This window comes from Neohortaea acidophila (genome assembly GCF_010093505.1).
Source record: "Neohortaea acidophila strain CBS 113389 unplaced genomic scaffold BDY17scaffold_1, whole genome shotgun sequence".
NCBI lineage: Eukaryota > Fungi > Ascomycota > Dothideomycetes > Mycosphaerellales > Teratosphaeriaceae > Neohortaea > Neohortaea acidophila.
Window position 1 is genome coordinate 2,087,163 of NW_022985510.1, and position 16,712 is coordinate 2,103,874.

Sequence of the window (16,712 nt, forward strand, 5' to 3'; positions counted from 1 at the left end):
GGTCCGAGCCGGCGCCAGCGAGCTCTATTTCGCTCGCCCTCCACACATGCATCTATCATCACACACCCCGATTCCATGAAGTAATTCCTCTATACTCTGGTCGAGGCGTACGTCTACGGCAATGGCGGCGACGGAGCTCGCATCGTTCTCCTTTCAGCCATGGGCCAACAAACGGGCGGAGGAGGGGCGTTTGCAGGACATTCTGGCGCGAGTGAGCGGCGAGCGGGGACACTTCCGAGACATCACAGAGGCATCGTTGCAGGAGGAGCTGGCGGCTGATGGGGCCTTGGAGCTTAGTGAGAGTGGAACGGAGGACGAGGAAGAAGAGCGGGACGATGCCAGCCAGCTCCCGGAGAAGGCAAGGCCCGCCACAAGAGAAGAACTGTTCAAGGCGAAATACGAGATGCTGGGGAACGTCAGGGCGGCCGAGCAGGAGATTCTGATGTCGCTGGACTTCGTGTCACTCTTGCTGTCCAGGGATGCGCCCCGACAGGCACAGAACACCGTCTCTCCGTTCCTGAGAGATGCCGTACCCCTTGGTACGCTGGGGGCGGATGTGTGGAAGCGGATGTCTACCAACAGTGCTAGGGAGGCGGACTACGAAAAGCTGGCAGCTAACGTACGAATCGAAAGTCTCCAAGAAAGTGCAGACAACTTGTTGGCAGCTGCAACGCGCCTAGAGAGCAACGTGCGGAAAGAAACGCAGTACTGGGAACAGGTTCTGTCTATCTCGGAAGAGGGCTGGAACATTTGCCGCATTCCGGGACAGCAGCACCGACTTGGAGTCAGCTTTGGGTTTAGCGAGAGTGCGCCAGAGTTCTCGCGAAGAGGCCTCGCTGCCCTGAATTCAAGCTCCGACGGCGGCGTGGTGGTTGAGCGAGGCATTGGTAGTGCTTCCAAAGCGTTACAGGCCACTCTGCATCAAGATGGACAGATTATTGGCACCTCCAAGATTCCCAGACTCCTGGATGTGGAAGAGACAACGCTGGAGGCCCGCATACGCTACGCTCGAGACAGTCTATTCGATGAGGAGCTCTACCACGAGATGATTCGCGAAAGCCGGACCATCACGTCTCTGGGGGCGGGAATGCAAGGGTCAACAATCGAAGTCAAGCTGGGCAATGGCATGCGTATGTCGTTCGACTTGATCTCTCTGGACGACAGCGCCGAGGCCAACGGTGACGGGTCGAGCGGTGGCGATACCGCAGCTCAGACCGTTGCCCTTGCGGCGAGGCTTCTGCTAAGCCAGGCACACCGGGAGCAAATCAGAGCAAGATCTGCCGTTCCGGCGCCGATTTCCGACAAGTCCAAAGAGGAAAGAGTGGTGATGCCAATCTTGAGGCCGATCATGTCACCGCTGCTTCACCGCGAGTCACTTGAACGACTGAACGCATATATCGGTGGCGTGGACGAAATGCTGGTTGCCGCTCACGTGGAGCACACGGCTGAGCTCGCGCACATCTCCTTGGCCGGGAACGGGACAGTCGAAAGCGCGGGGGCCTTGATGACAATGCTCCAAAAACCATGGACATCCGAGGCCAAGCTACAGATCTCAGACTCGAAGGGGATTGAGGCTTGTCTTGTTATCAGGCTCGAGACTACATTGACGGAAGGGTTTGGGTCGAAGCTTTTTCTCCATGTACCGTGGCGCGAGGAACCGTATCGACTCGACAGCTTGGAAGATCTCGCTTCGGCTGCCGACGCAAAGCTCGCGACACTTTTAGCGCGCAGTCTTGTGAATGACATGGACGGCGAATGGAAATGCAAGGACAATGAAGCTCTCGTCACTCAGGACGTTGGCCCGATGAGGAAGGGGCAGGCGATATGGGTCACGGTGGATAGCAGGAGGAGGACATTGTCTCTGAACTCGTTGAGCAAGGAGATGTCGTGGAGAGGAGAGGGAGAGAAGTCGGAGAAGGGGCTGTGGGAGGCTGTCGGGGAGGTGCTGTAGGGTGGTGCTTCTGTCATGCAAGGCTTCAAGCTGAGGAAAAATTCTCCCATTAAATATCTCATGCTTGCCATCATAAACGAATCCGTTTGAAGACCATGGATATGTGATGTAGTAGTTGCGATGCGTACCTACGGAGGACTGAAAGTCCAGCCAAGCTTCCGTTTTCGCCTTAGCTCTCACACCCAACGTACCTTAGCTTGCCAACCATCCCTCCACCTCACCTCCAACTGCATTGCACGTGCATGAGCAGCTGTCTCACAAGCAAATCGTGGCTTTCAGTCAAGTCGGAGTCGCCAGCGGCCTCAGTCGACCATGAAGTGAAGTCGCCGTCCTCAGCTGTCGCACCGCCATTTCGAGCTCCGACACCTTGCTATCAGTGCGGGCAGCTATCCAACGCAACGGCGACACCCAATACACGCCTTGCGCAAAGACAAACACAGCGCCGACCGAACCTCACTCCTCCACTCACTCCACGCAAACGGTCCCTTTCGCCAAGAAGTCTACTCCAACCACCTCCGTCTCCACAACCCGCGCAAGCAACGTTCTCCATCCTAGCTTGAGACAATGGCGGAAATTACACTTGGCCCCCCGGCCATGCCTACTGGGAAGAAGAGGATTGCAGTCATGACCTCGGGAGGCGATTCGCCTGGCATGAGTGGCGCCGTCAGAGCTGTTGTCCGGCAGACCATCGCCTCAGGCTGCACCTCCTTTGCGATTTACGAAGGCTACCAAGGGCTCGTGGACGGCGGCGACATGATCAAAGAGATGAGCTGGGAGGATGTCAGAGGGTGGCTGTCGGAAGGTGGCACCCTGATCGGCACCGCCAGATGCGCGGCGTTTAGGGAACGCTGGGGGAGGCTGAAGGCTGCAGACAACATGGTCGAGAAAGGCATTGACGCGCTGGTCATATGTGGCGGTGACGGCTCTTTGACCGGCGCGGATAAATTTCGGGAAGAATGGCCGGGCCTCATGAATGAGCTCGTGACCAGTGGCCGCCGGAAGCCCGAAGAAGTGCTCCCGTATCGACACCTCAATATCGTCGGCCTGGTCGGGTCAATAGACAACGATCTCAGCAGCACAGACGCCACGATCGGATGCTATAGCTCGCTACAACGGATTTGTCAGTCCATCGACTTTATCGATGCCACCGCTTTTTCCCATCAGCGCGCTTTCGTCGTCGAAGTCATGGGCAGACATTGCGGCTGGCTCGCGCTCATGGCCGGCGTCAGCTGTGGCGCAGACTTCATCTTCATCCCGGAGAACCCACCCTCGGAGAACTGGGAAGAGGAGATGTGCTCAATTATACGCAGGCATCGGGAGATGGGCAAGCGAAAGACCATTGTCATCGTGGCGGAAGGGGCGCACGACAGGCAGCTCAACCACATCAAGCCGGATATGGTCAAGGATCTCCTTTCCAACCGGATTGGGTTGGATACCCGAGTTACAACGCTCGGCCACGTCCAACGAGGCGGCCCGCCCTGCGCGTACGACCGAATGCTCTCCACTCTGCAGGGTGTCGAGGCGGTCAAGGCCGTGCTCGAGGCCACCCCTGACACCCCCTCGCCCGTCATCTGCATCGTCGAGAACAAGATTGTGCGACGCGATCTCGTCAAGGCGGTCGAGCTCACGCAAAACGTGGCGAGAATGATTGAGGCAAAACGGTTCGAGGAGGCAATGAAAGGCAGAGATGCCGAGTTCGAGGAGTACTGGCACGCTTTCAACATCACCACCGCTACGGACAAGTCTGACATGCTCCTGCCGCCCGAGCAACGAATGCGTGTCGGCATCATCCACGTTGGAGCGCCGGCTGGGGGTATGAACGCTGCAACGAGAGCAGCAGTGGCTTATTGCCTCACCAAAGGTCACACTCCCGTCGCTTTGCACAACGGCTTCCCCGGTCTCTGCAGACATCACGATGACAAGCCTCTCGGATCTGTACGTGAAGTGAAGTGGCTGGATGCAGAGCAATGGGCGTCCAGAGGCGGTTCGGAGATTGGCACCAACCGCGGACTGCCTTCTGAAGACATCAAGACGACTGCCTACTGCTTCGAGAAATACAAAATCGATGCCTTATTTGTGGTGGGTGGATTCGAAGCTTTCACAGCCGTCTCGGAGTTGCGAAGGGCTAGAGTGCAGTTTGATGCATTCAAGATCCCCATGGTCATACTTCCAGCCACAGTCTCCAACAACGTCCCCGGCACTGAATTCTCCATTGGCTCCGACACCTGCCTCAACGCCCTCATCGACTACTGCGATGCTATACGACAATCAGCATCGGCATCGCGAAGGCGTGTCTTCGTCGTCGAAACGCAGGGCGGTGCGTCAGGCTATATCGCCACAATCGCCGGGCTCTCCATCGGCGCTTTGGCAGTGTATACCCCTGAAGAGGGCATCCATCTGAACATGCTCGTGGAAGACATCAAGTTCCTCAAGGACCAGTTCGCCAAGGATGTCGGCCACGCACGGAGCGGCAAGATTATCCTTCGGAACGAAAAGGCGAGCAAAACGTACACCACCGAGTTCATCGCCAACATCATCAAGGAGGAGAGCGGGGGAAAGTTTGATGCTCGTTTCGCCGTGCCTGGACACGTGCAGCAAGGCGGGACTCCCAGTCCTATGGATCGTGTGAGAGCCGTCCGATTCGGCGTCAAGAGCTTGCAGTATCTGGAGAGCTATGCGGGCAAGTCTCGTCAAGAAATCGCGGACGATCCCATGTCAGCGGCCGTCATTGGCATTCGGGGCGCGCGTGTCAAGTTCAGTGCGATGGAGAAGATCGAGACGCAGGAGACGGACTGGAAAGACCGGCGGCCCAATGACGAGTTCTGGTTGAATCTGGTCGATATTGTTGATACACTGAGCGGACGACCGAAAGCGTACAGGACGCCGATACCTGGGTCTCCCGGCCATGCTGCGGACATCGTGGACCACACTCCAGCACCCGGGAGCCCGAATATTGGCCCTGCGACTGGTAACAAGGGTGGGAATGCGAACGGATCGTTCTTGCCCATACCGAACGGGCTTTGAGGCGCAGGCGTTCAGCGAGGTGCGGCGTTGTAGGGTATGGTAGACAGGGGGACTCCCTGCTCGTTAGAGTCGGTGTCACGGGCGTAGGGTGATGGAGCGCATGGTGTATGCATATTTGAATTTTTAGCAATTGAAAGCCAGAGATTCGATCACAACAAGTCCCATCCCGTGGTATCCCTGCAACGCCCAAACACCCTGCTAGTTTTCAAACACTTGTGTAGATCACGTTGTATCACAAAATGCCATCGTGTTCGCCAGGCAAGCGCTTTACGCGCTTCTGTTCCCAGTCGTCGAGATCTTTGGCAGCGAGTTTCTGGACCTAGTCAGCATCCACTACTCCATAACAGCTGCGGTGGTTGAACGCACGTAGTATTCCTCCTTCAAATCAATCTTGCGCTTGTTCTTGGTCATGCCCAACGCCTCTTCTTGCGAAATTTGCTTCACCTTCCGATCGAATCTCTCGTATCGCATTGCCGTGGCGGGTGTGAGGAAGAAGGAGCCCAGGACCATGGTCGCGATGAAGGGGAGACCAAAGAGGGCGAAGGGGTGCTTTGCCAGGGCTCTGCGGTACTTTGCGGCCGTGGAGGAGTCGTATGATGACGGCCTGAACTTCTTCGTCTCGAATATGGCCATAATGGCGTTGGTCTTGATGTTGTACACTTCCCAAGCAATTTGCCTGGTGATTGTCGAAGTGAGGTAATCTTCATTGAGAGACGAACGCTTTCAGTGGCTTGGCATGGCACGTGACAGCGCGGGGCCGTTCGCGTTTTCAAGCCGTTTATGTGGAGACACGCGCCGGCCTGCGACTTCATCTCTCCATGCCCTCGAAATGATGAGTCGCTCCCATGGCTCGCCGCATCGCTACAACACACGGCGGAAAGGAGCATGGCGACGCTCCGCCGCCGTCAACTCTCGCGGCACAAATTGTCCAGAATCAGACCGAAGGGCCGGTAAACCAGCAGAATGGCGAAACTCCAACCTTTGCCGAGTTGTTGAACGAGATCCTGCACAACCACGCCGCCACACCGGAGACGGACATCGAAACTAATATCAAGCTGGTCAACGTAGTCGCCGAAGCCGGTCTGGGTCCGCTGGCAATCGATAATCCATTCGCCGAGTGCGATGTCCTGCTTCCGTTGGCCTTCGACAGCATTGCCGTCATTGAGGCTACTATCAAGAGACAGCCTGAGATCCTTTTCGCAGCAACGAAACAGCACGAGCCTCGCCTTCTTCTGTCCTTACTGGCTCGTGTACTGGCGATATGTGGGAGGCGGCAGTGCGAGCAGCTACCCATCGACCGCTTGTTGGATTCACTACTGCTGGCGCTTGATACATCTCTCCAGGTGTGGGGTCGTGCGAAGGTCGTACGACGAATCATCCAAGACTGTTTAGACGATGTCATGTTCTCCCTCGAAGCGACAACCGGCTCCAAGACAGATCTCTCGATCAAGCTGCCTCCGGCAAGAAGTATCGTGTCGGTCTGGCCGGAATTGGAGAATGCGATCACTCTTCCTCACGGCTGTCAGACCAGCATAGCCGACCAGTCGCAGGCGCTCATGCTTGCCATTCAATTATGCAACGTTCGGCGTCTACCCGCAGCATGGCGGACAAATACCCAGTGTGCGATCCAGAAAATCACTCCGGCTTTAGGTGCTGCACTTAAACACACGAAACAGTGGGACGCTGCGGCAACGGGCATCTTGCTGTTCTCTTCCAATATCACTTTCTTGGTCCAGCTTTTCAACAATCTTTCGATCATTACCGGATCTCATAGCATCCAAATCCACACTGCGCAAGGACTGATCCAAAACCTCCGACGAGATCCAAATGCCGTCTCCGACCATTTGCTTCCTGCTCTCTGCTCACTAGCCTCCAGTGAAGCATTTGACAAACTGCACGAAGATCTCAGGATTGCCATTGTCACCGTAATTACTCGGCTCAGCACTCCCGAGAACGTGCCAGAACGGGCCCATGATCTTGTTGAGGCCTTGAGACAGGACAATGTTATGACGGACTCGAGATTGCAAGCTGCCTTTCGTGATCTGAGCGTTAGAGACAGGGTTGGCGAGTTGCACAGATCTCAACGCAAGAGACGAAAGGTTGTCCAGATGGAAAACGAATCCGCACAGACTACGATTCGGCGGATCACACAACTACTCTATGGCATGAATGGGGACAATCTCAATGGCATAACAGAAGCTGCACCATCCGCGTACCGATCGTTGAGTGAAGAAGAGCAATGTGAGGTATGGCAACTACTGCGCAACTCGGCTCGCACGGACTCACAGGCGACGATCAAAGTCGTTTCTGCTCTTGTGCAGAGCCGAGAGATTGCGATGAACAAACGAGCACGCATCCTCTCCATCATCACTTTACAGACTTGCCTCCAGACAACAACCGACAGCGCTTACATCAGTTTGACAAGTTCTCCCTTCGGACAACTGTGTCTCAGAGGGCTGCAAAGCTCTCTGCGTGAGCTCAGAGTCGCATCTGTACAATGCTTGGGCAGCTTCCTTCGCGACGAGTTGGCCGCGGAACTGAAAGAAGCAAATCGCAAGTGTGCACTGGAGTTTCTGCGAGCTCTTTCCGATCGTGATGTCGCAAACGAACAAGAGACCCTGGTTTCTGCATGGAGTCAGGTTGCACTGTTCTGTGAAGACTCGGAGCTCAATCTATCTCTGCTCCGCCTCGTCGAATATCTTGGCCATTCGAATCCCCTCATCTCGGGCCTGGCATTCACGGAGCTGGAGCGTATCGCAGAAGCCAAGGCGATTTCACCGAGTGAGCTTTTCAAGCCATTCTGGAGTTCAATAGCGGTGTCGGTGGTACAAGATCTGCATTCTCGACCGCAAAAGATTCAACAGCTCTGTGACCTGCTGGAACTCGATGTCAATCGATTCTTGGTCAACACTCAGCAAGAAACCGTCCCTGCATTGGTCTTAACCCAGAAGAGCAACGTGTTGCAGAGGATAGCAGCCGCTCGTGGACATGGCACAACGGTGCAGGACCTTTTGCTGCAGCCTCGAACAAATCTGATGGCCACTCTAGCTCTTCTATTGATTCAACCCACTCAAAGCCCGGAAGATAGCGCAATGGCCTGCCTGGTGAGCGTTGCACCAGGCCTGCAGGGGACTGATCTGTCCAACCTGGTCAAAATAGACCCAGCTCTACTCGCCTGCCATCTACTCAAGCATGCAGGGGATCAAAGCGAGAGTCGAAAGTCACGCGCATACCAGGCTTTCCAGCTTTTCGCAAGCCTCGCCGAGAGGCGCGCGGGTGCTGCAAAGTCGAAGCCTTCTCGGATGCTCACCGAGTTCTTCGACGTTCACATCCTGGGTATCATGACGCACTTCTCCGAGATCATCGAGAACAATACTGGTCTGTACTCAAAATTAGAGCGACTGCGCTGTATTCGAGCGATTGCAGAGATGGTCACCATTGCAAAAACGCAAGTGAGTGGCGCACTACCGCAGATTCGAGCCGCTCTTCAATCTTCCATGGACCACCCCGACCTGTGCCAGGCATCTTTCTCGGCTTGGCTCTATCTTCTGCCAATCCTCGAAACCGACGACGTTGCGAGTATCGTGGACCAGACCTTTGCATTAATCCTACGCCATTGGCCGAACTTGTCTGAGGATGTGCGGCAAACTTGTCATCAGCAAATCAGCAACTTAGTGAAGAACCACAACCAGATGCTCCAAGAGCACATCATGACCCTTCCGTCGCTCGCCGGGGTACCCTTGCTATCCAAGCTGTCTGCTGAAATCGAGCGAGTCAAGGCGAGTGAGAGCATAGAGGCTCACTGCAGAGCATTCACGAAGCGACTCCTGGATGAGAGCCGAGTCGTGGTGCTGAGAGCCTTGGAAGAGCTTCCTCCCTTCCTGAATAAGAACCAAGATTTTGTCTACGATTGCGCAACCAGCGAACAACCGACGCCCGTGCTTCCTGAACTGTTTCGCGCGCTCATGGATGCCAATGTCAAGTACTCCGCCGAGGACGGGAATGCCGCTGAACTCTGTGGGAAGGCATTCGGGATCATAGGCTGCCTTGATCCGAATCGCGTCGAGGCCACGAGGAAGAAGCGAAGGGTACTTGTGCTCTCAAACTTTGATCGAGCCGCGGAGATTGAAGACTGGAGTCTCGTCTTTCTCGAGGACATCCTTGTCAAGGCGTTCAAGTCTGTCAGCAATGCTAGAGCTCAAGGCTTCCTAGCATTTGTGATGCAGGAGTTACTTCGATTCTGTGAGTTCAACGAAGGCACCGTCTTGCGTCAGCGGACCGCGCAGACCTTGTCCAAGCAACAGAAATGGCAAAAATTACCGGAAAGCGTTCGAATCACCCTGACACCGCTCATCAACTCGAGGTACGTTGTGACCAGCAGTGGAGCCATCGCGGCACCGAACCGTGTATATCCAGGATTCTCCCAAGAGTCCAGTCACAGCTCGTGGCTGCGCTCCTTGGTGTATGATCTAATGTGGAAGGCCAAAGGCGAGAATGCTCAGATGGTCTTCCCCGTCCTTGCACGAACGATCCGCGGCCACGATCTAGCGATTGCGAGCTTCATGCTTCCCTACACGATGTTGAATGTCGTGCTTGGTGGCACAGTCGCCGAAGTCAAAGGCATTGCAGACGAGCTCTTAGCCGTTCTCCAATGCGAACCCATCGGCGATGTCCAACGGGATACTATCAAACTTTGCAGCGAGAGCGTTTTCAACGTCCTCGACTACATGTCGTTGTGGCTGCAAGAGAAGAAGAAGGTGCTCGGGGAGGCGAGAGCGGCTGCGTACAAAACGGGGCGGTCTCCAGACGATTTCGACGAAGCAAGAGACGTGGCTCAGATAGAGACCGTGGAAACCTTCCTGAGCGGCATTCCAGCCGATGTCATTGCAAACCGGGCTCTGCTATGCGGATCCTACGCCCGTGCTCTGTTCAACTGGGAGCAGCATATTCGTCGGCAGCGACCAATCATTCCGTCCCAACGACCTCCGCAGCAGGCATCAGGCGACGAACTTCTTTATGACAAGTTGCAAGACATCTACGCACAGATTGATGAGCCAGATGGCCTCGAGGGCATCTCCGCGCACCTCACGCTGCTCAGTGAAGATCAACAAGCGATCCAGCATGCAAAGGCTCGTCGATGGGCTGCAGCTCAGGCCTGGTACGAAACTCAATTGGCTCAAGATCCCTACAACGTTGATATCGAAGAGCGACTGTTGAGCTGTTTCCGCGAGACTGGCCGATATGAGCCTTTACTGAAGTATGCTGAAAGCTTCTTGACGGTAGACAGACAGGCCACCGAGACGCCGAACGCAGCTGCAAGACTCCTTCCCGACATCTTAGGTGCACAGATGATGAATGGCGATCTGGAGGGCCTGTATACTACGCTGGAGTCTACGGCGTTTCCCATGCAGTCCGACTTCAACGCTGGTATCGCCGGGCTCGTGCGCGCGGTTGCAGATCACGATGTACCAGCAGTCACGACGCATATCAAGCGCTTGCGGACTTCCATCACGCAGAGCATGACTGCTGCCAGTTCAAGCTCGGTTCAGGGCAGTCATGAAGACTTGAAGAAGCTGCATGTTCTCGGGGAGGTGGAGATGCTCTGTTCAGATGATCTCAACACTATGGAGGTCAAGACGATGCTGGAGAGGCGATTGGCTGTGATAGGGTCTTACGTCCTTGACAAACAATATGTTCTCGGGGTCCGAAGAGTGATAATGGAGTCTATTGATGCCTTCACAGACCAGGATGTTGGGTCTCTGTGGTTGACGACTGCGAAGTTTGCCCGACAGCTCGGCAACACCGAACACGCATACAACGCGGTGCTCAAGGCCTACAAGCACGGCGATAGGGGCGCGACGATTGAGGAAGCTCGACTGTTGTGGCGGGATGGTCATCAAAGACATGCGATTCATGCCCTTGAGACGGCGATCGCATCTGGGTTGTTTGATACTGCGAACCAAGGTGATGCCAACATCCCGATGCATCAAAGCACAATGACTACACGAAGCACCACCTCGACGAGGAGTTCGGAGGCCGGCACGCAGCACAACGTCATATCTGCCAAGGTACACCTTTTGCTTGCGAAATGGCTGGACGCGACTGGACAAAGCCAGTTCAACGACATGACCGAAAAGTTTCAGAAGGCTGCCAAGCTCTTTGCGCGATGGGAGAAGGGCCATTACTATCTGGGCAAACATTACCAGAAACTCCTTGACACGGAAAAGGGGCTGCCCAAGGAGAAGCAGAGCAGCCAGTATCAAAGTGGCGAGCTTGACAGGCTGGTTGTTGAGAACTTGATCCGCTCTATCCCGTTCGGAAACAAGTATTGGCACGAAACAATCCCAAAGATCTTGACCCTGTGGCTGGACCTGGGCGCCTGCACGGTCACCAAAGCTCGGCATGAAGAGCAAGCCGTCTTCGATCGCCGGGTCAAGGCACTCCAGAACTGCAACAAACAGCTTCAAAAGTACTTTGAGCGAGTACCTCCGTACGTCTTCTATTCGGCGGTCCCTCAGATGATCTCTCGAATCACCCACCCGAACAAGGAGGTGTGGAAACTGCTGTTGAACATTCTAACCCGGATCGCATCGGCGCATCCGAATCAGACACTGTGGAGCTTGCTTGCTTTGGTGAAATCGACCGACCGAACTCGCCTCGAACGTGGTACTGAACTACTGGATCGGCTGAAGGATCCCAAAATCAAGGCGAGGGCGGATGGCAGCAACATAGACCTTCGAGTGATGATCACCCACGGACAGAGACTGTCCGACGGACTCTTGCGGGTGTGTGAAGTGCCGATTGACAAGCACGGGCCTGATGTGAAGCTATCGGAGCACTTGGACTTCAACCACAAGCTGGTTCCCAGCCAACTCGTCGTGCCCATCGAGACCACTCTGACCATCAGCCTTCCAAGCGGAGCGAGTCACGACACCATCAAAAGGCATAAAGCGTTTGTGCAAGAAAAAATCACCATCCAATCCTTTGCCGAAGAAGTGCTGGTGCTGAACTCGCTTCAACGACCGCGAAAATTGACGGTGCGTGGGTCGGACGGCAAGCAATATGGGCTTTTGTGCAAGCCCAAGGACGACCTGAGGAAGGACCGCCGGTTGATGGAGTTCAATAGCATCATCAATCGCACGCTCAAGCGAGACGCCGAGTCTAGCAAGCGACGCCTGTACGTGAAGACGTACGCCGTGACGCCGCTGAGTGAAGAGTCGGGGATCATCGAGTGGGTGGAAGGGATCAAGCCGATGCGGGACATCTTGCTCAACATCTACGCTCGCAAGGGGATCCGACCGAATTACACGGAGATCAAGAACATTCTCGACCAAGCATCGTCCAGTCCCGAGAACGCGCACCTCTTCGGCGACAAGGTACTGAGCAAGTTCCCTTCAGTGCTGCACGAGTGGTTGGTGGAGGTCTACCCGGAGCCGGAGGCGTGGTTCGCGGCGCGACTGCGATATGCTCGGACTGCCGCGGTGATGTCTATAGTGGGGCATGTGTTGGGCCTAGGCGATCGACATGGAGAGAACATACTGCTGGAAGAGAGCACGGGAGGGGTGTTTCACGTCGACTTCAATTGCCTGTTCGACAAAGGCTTGACGTTTGACAAGCCGGAACTGGTGCCCTTCCGCTTGACGCACAACATGGTCGACGCAATGGGAGCATACGGCTACGAAGGCCCGTTCCGCAAGTCGAGCGAGCTCACCGTGCGGCTGCTGAGACAGAACAAAGGCACGCTCATGACGGTGCTGGAGACGTTCCTGTACGATCCGACGACGGACTTTATCGGCAAGAAGAAGCGGTCGACAGCCGGGGTGCCAGAGACGCCGCAAGAGATTCTGGAGAGCGTGGAAAACAAGCTGAAGGGCTTGTTGAAGGGCGAGAAGGTGCCGTTGGGGGTGGAGGGATATGTGGATGCGTTGATCAAGGAAGCCACCAGCCCGTGGTGCTTGGCGAGCATGTATATTGGGTGGTGTGCATTCTTTTAGAAAACCCACCTGGCCTTCGGGGCACAAAGAACAATAATATAGCTTGGCACAGTCCCGTGCTCTCGCGTTTGGTGACGAGACACCGCGTGTCGGCCATGCCCGTTCCAGTAATTCGATCCATGCGCAGATGTTCCACCGCTCACGCCACCCCGAAAATCCGTGACGGGTTTCCATTTTTGGCCGTTGGGGCGACGCTGATTGGCTCGGGCGGAACGTGCCGGTTCCTGCAGACAGCACTCGCGACGGATTGATCGGCCTCTAACGTTTCTGATGGCGGGGCGGGGTTCGACACATTCCTCTTCATATGCCGCGTCCAGGGAGGCCACACGAGCCGCAAAAAATCGGTGAATTCCCTTTGACTCGTCATCCTCCTTCATCCCATTCATTGCGCTTGCTGTTGGCCTTGTCAAGCGTTATCCCATTCACCTCACTATTGACCTCCCTTTGCAGTTCAAAGGCACAGGCAGTGCTGGCGCCGTCGAAGCTCCCTACCTACGCAGACGTCACACTTCACCACCTTCGTTTGGCACGTCTGCGACCCACTGCTGGCGCTTGGCCGTGTTCCATCACACCCTCTTCCGCCCTGAACATCTTCCTTCCCTCGCTTTGTCCACTTTCTTTGTCATGAGTCTGCACCCGCGCAGCTACTCCTGGAAACAGAACTTTTCGCGCGACGGCTTCAAACCACTTCCCAACCAAGGCGACCCGGACGGCAGCATGCCTACACACGACGCCACCATCGATATCCCCCTCGAGCAGGTCACCTCCTACGCCTCGGGCTATCGGAGTCAATTGAAGCAGACAGACACAAATTCTTCCGATGCACGGAAACGCTGGCGTCCTCGAGGTCGCCGGCAAAAGCCGGATTCGTTTGGCAGACAGAAGTTGGGCGATGATGGGGAAGAGATCACGGTCAACACCATGGGCAAAATCTACAAAAAGATCCTCAACTTCTCCACACTGGTGCGTTCGAGGACATTGAACTGCTGTGTGGCAAAGTGAGGACACGCAAGGCTGACATTGTTCGCAGACGAGGTATTTCTTCTATGTCCTACCACTGGCTTCGATCATCGCCATACCAATCATCATCTACGCCGTCAACAACAGCAAGGCTCAGATCGGAGGCGTTCGCGTCTACTGGTTTTTCACCTGGATCGAAATCGTCTGGTTATCACTATGGATTTCCAAGACCTTCGCCCACTACTTGCCTCCAATATTCCGCGTGATGGCTGGCGTGGTGAGCTCTGGTGTCCGCAAATATTCCGAGGTCATCAAATCCCTGGAGATTCCGTTGTCGTTGGTTGGCTGGGCGCTTGCTTCACTCGCAACATTCAAGCCAATCATGACCGGCAACCCAGCATTCTACCCAGACTGCCAGGTAAGAGAGAAGGTTGACAATCCAACCAATTGCATTCCCGATGAGAGTTGGATCAACACTACGCAAACCGTTCTGGGTGCTGCCCTTATCGGATCCATCATCTTCGCGGTGGAGAAGCTCATTATCCAACTCATCTCCGTCAACTACCATCGCAAGCAGTTCAATGCTCGCATCAAAGAGTCCAAGCGCAACCTGTCAATGCTTGGACTACTCTACGATGCTTCCAGAGAACTCTTTCCGATGTACTGCAGCGAATTTGCAGAAGAAGACTACACCATTGCCGATCAGCTCGATCTGTCGCGCGCCAGTCGCAGCAAGAGACTCAGCAAGCACTTCCGGTCGGGTTCGCAAACACCACTTCGCTTCGTTCAAGATATTGGACATGCTGCAGACAAGATCACTTCCATGTTTGGGCATATGGCGTCGGAGGTAACGGGCAAACAAGTCTTCAACCCCAACAGTGCACACTCAATTGTGGTGGAGGCCTTGGAGAAGAACCGCACTGCCGAAGCTCTGGCAAAACGCATTTGGATGTCACTTGTGGTCGAAGGCAGGGAATCGCTTTCCCTCGAGGATGTCATCGACGTGCTGGGTCCGGAGCGCCGGGAGCAAGCGGAGGAAGCGTTTTGGACTTTTGACCAGGACGGCAACGGTGATGTGTCCCTGGACGAGTTCATCCTGACCGTCACCCAATTCGGCCGAGACCGCAAATCCATCTCCAGCAGTTTGCATGATGTCGATCAGGCCATTCACGTGCTCGACCAACTGCTCGTCGTCGTGGCCTTCGCAGCCATCATCCTGGTCTTTGTGGCTTTGTTGAACAAGAACTTCCAGACCACACTTGCAACGCTGGGCACTGCACTAATCTCGTTGTCGTTCGCCTTCTCCACCAGCGCTCAAGAAGTGCTTGGCTGCTGCATCTTCGTGTTCGTCAAGCATCCCTACGACGTAAGCCTACCCCGTAAGCCCGCTTGCCCCACGAAAACATACTGACACGACGCAGATTGGCGACCGAGTGGATATTGGCACTGCCGGCTGCTTGAATCAACAGCAACTTTGTGTCGAACATATCAGCCTGATGTTCACGGTCTTCCGTCATGTGCAAGGTAATGGGGTGGGCCGACTTTCGCAGATCCCCAACATCCTTCTGAACACGCTCTGGATCGAGAACGTGTCGCGCAGCAAGGCTATGACGGAACAGTTGTCGATCGACATCGCCTTTGAGACTTCGTTCGATGATTTGCAGACGCTCAAGAACGAGCTAGTCGGGTTCGTGACAGACAAGGACAACTCGCGAGACTATCAACCGACGATCGATCTGGATGTGCTGGGCACGAGTGACCAGTCGAAGATGTCGTTGATGGTGGAGGTGAAGCACAAGAGCAATTGGTCAAACGAGTCGGTCCGACGCACGCGACGCACCAAGTTCATGTGTGCCCTTATCTCCGCGCTCAAGACCGTGCCGATTTACCCACCGGGAGGAGCAACGGATGCTGTGGGAAGCGCGGCCTTGCCTTCCTACAGCGTCACTCTTGCGCATGACGAAGTCCAGAGGCATGCGGAGGAGGCGGCAGCAGCGAGAGAAAGGGCGCGTCTGATCCCTACCAAGAAAATTGAGGAGTCCCACGAGCACCTGAGCTCGCTCGACACCGACACCACGATGAACGCCGGCATGACGAAGCAAGACGAGAAGGTCGTCAGCAAGTTACACACCAGCGATCCCGCCGTGGACCCGGTGCGCGACGAGATGTGGGCGCGCGACGATGGCGGCAGCACGCTCGGCGAACGGCCGAGCATCGAACGGTCCGATCTGGATGAAGTGCGTGGGATGCTTCGGCGGGAGAGCACGCGCGGCAAACGGAAACCGAGCCAGGAACATCATCCGTCGTTGCCGCCAATCCCGACCATCAACGAGCCGGGGATGGCACTCTACGGTCCGGACTCGGTCCTTCCCCCTCCCCCGGCACAAGCACACGCAGCGGAGAACCAGCGGCCAAGCTACTCCACGATGCCGTATCAATATCGCCCGCGTGCGGCATCGCGACCGGGACAATACCAACCCGGGCCGCACGCCGAGACGATCCCGGAGGAAATGAGCGAGGTGCCGTCGAACACGTACCGCGTGGCGACGAACAACTCGCAAGCGCTTGAGTCGGACGACGCGGATGACAAGAATGACACATGGGGCAACTCGCGCCCATATTCGGGCGTGTGAGAGCCACGACTAAAAGGGCTCACACGTAGCCCAGGACTAATGTAGAGTGATTATAGATGAATAGAGGATTAATGACAATCCATGTGTATTGAGAGCATTCCTTATCATGTGTCGTTGGTCTTCGTTGCCGTGTCAAGCGTGACTGCCTGA

At 55.5% G+C, this 16,712-nt stretch overlaps 5 protein-coding genes across 5 annotated transcripts; 4 read left to right on the forward strand and 1 right to left on the reverse strand.

Annotated features, from left to right (window-relative positions):
- Positions 1 to 73: 73 nt before the first annotated feature.
- On the forward strand, positions 74 to 2,077 carry BDY17DRAFT_290007 (subunit 17 of mediator complex-domain-containing protein). Its single transcript, XM_033732429.1, has one exon. It carries the CDS (start codon positions 122 to 124, stop codon positions 1,949 to 1,951), a length of 1,830 nt encoding a protein of 609 aa, XP_033594527.1. The 5' UTR covers positions 74 to 121; the 3' UTR covers positions 1,952 to 2,077.
- Positions 2,078 to 2,140: 63 nt separating this feature from the next.
- On the forward strand, positions 2,141 to 5,079 carry BDY17DRAFT_290008 (6-phosphofructokinase). The gene has a single exon (XM_033732430.1). The coding sequence runs from the start codon at positions 2,516 to 2,518 to the stop codon at positions 4,973 to 4,975; it is 2,460 nt and encodes an 819-aa protein (XP_033594528.1). The 5' UTR covers positions 2,141 to 2,515; the 3' UTR covers positions 4,976 to 5,079.
- On the reverse strand, positions 5,080 to 5,669 carry BDY17DRAFT_290009 (cytochrome c oxidase assembly protein COX16-domain-containing protein). The gene is made up of 2 exons (XM_033732431.1): positions 5,342 to 5,669; positions 5,080 to 5,288 (listed from the first exon to the last, which is right to left on the reverse strand). Exons 1-2 carry the CDS (start codon positions 5,606 to 5,608, stop codon positions 5,208 to 5,210), a joined length of 348 nt encoding a protein of 115 aa, XP_033594529.1. The 5' UTR covers positions 5,609 to 5,669; the 3' UTR covers positions 5,080 to 5,207.
- A 110-nt stretch (positions 5,670 to 5,779) lies between these two features.
- On the forward strand, positions 5,780 to 13,077 carry BDY17DRAFT_290011 (uncharacterized protein). Its single transcript, XM_033732432.1, has one exon. It carries the CDS (start codon positions 5,821 to 5,823, stop codon positions 12,967 to 12,969), a length of 7,149 nt encoding a protein of 2,382 aa, XP_033594530.1. The 5' UTR covers positions 5,780 to 5,820; the 3' UTR covers positions 12,970 to 13,077.
- A 175-nt stretch (positions 13,078 to 13,252) lies between these two features.
- BDY17DRAFT_290013 (Mechanosensitive ion channel-domain-containing protein) lies at positions 13,253 to 16,657 on the forward strand. Its single transcript, XM_033732433.1, has 3 exons — positions 13,253 to 13,932; positions 14,000 to 15,295; positions 15,351 to 16,657. The coding sequence occupies exons 1-3, from the start codon at positions 13,594 to 13,596 to the stop codon at positions 16,560 to 16,562; spliced, it is 2,847 nt and encodes a 948-aa protein (XP_033594531.1). The 5' UTR covers positions 13,253 to 13,593; the 3' UTR covers positions 16,563 to 16,657.
- The last annotated feature ends 55 nt before the right edge of the window (positions 16,658 to 16,712 follow it).

Bases quoted from the DNA above. Each gene is read 5' to 3' on its own strand.
- BDY17DRAFT_290013 (XM_033732433.1), top strand. From the start codon at position 13,594: ATGAGTCTGCACCCGCGCAGCTACTCCTGGAAACAGAACTTTTCGCGC. The intron at 13,933-13,999 runs GTGCGTTCGAGG...CATTGTTCGCAG, and splicing joins TCCTCAACTTCTCCACACTG to ACGAGGTATTTCTTCTATGT. The intron at 15,296-15,350 runs GTAAGCCTACCC...GACACGACGCAG, and splicing joins TCGTCAAGCATCCCTACGAC to ATTGGCGACCGAGTGGATAT.
- BDY17DRAFT_290011 (XM_033732432.1), top strand. From the start codon at position 5,821: ATGGCTCGCCGCATCGCTACAACACACGGCGGAAAGGAGCATGGCGAC.
- BDY17DRAFT_290009 (XM_033732431.1), bottom strand. From the start codon at position 5,608: ATGGCCATATTCGAGACGAAGAAGTTCAGGCCGTCATCATACGACTCC. The intron at 5,289-5,341 runs GTGCGTTCAACC...GACTAGGTCCAG, and splicing joins ATTTGAAGGAGGAATACTAC to AAACTCGCTGCCAAAGATCT.
- BDY17DRAFT_290007 (XM_033732429.1), top strand. From the start codon at position 122: ATGGCGGCGACGGAGCTCGCATCGTTCTCCTTTCAGCCATGGGCCAAC.
- BDY17DRAFT_290008 (XM_033732430.1), top strand. From the start codon at position 2,516: ATGGCGGAAATTACACTTGGCCCCCCGGCCATGCCTACTGGGAAGAAG.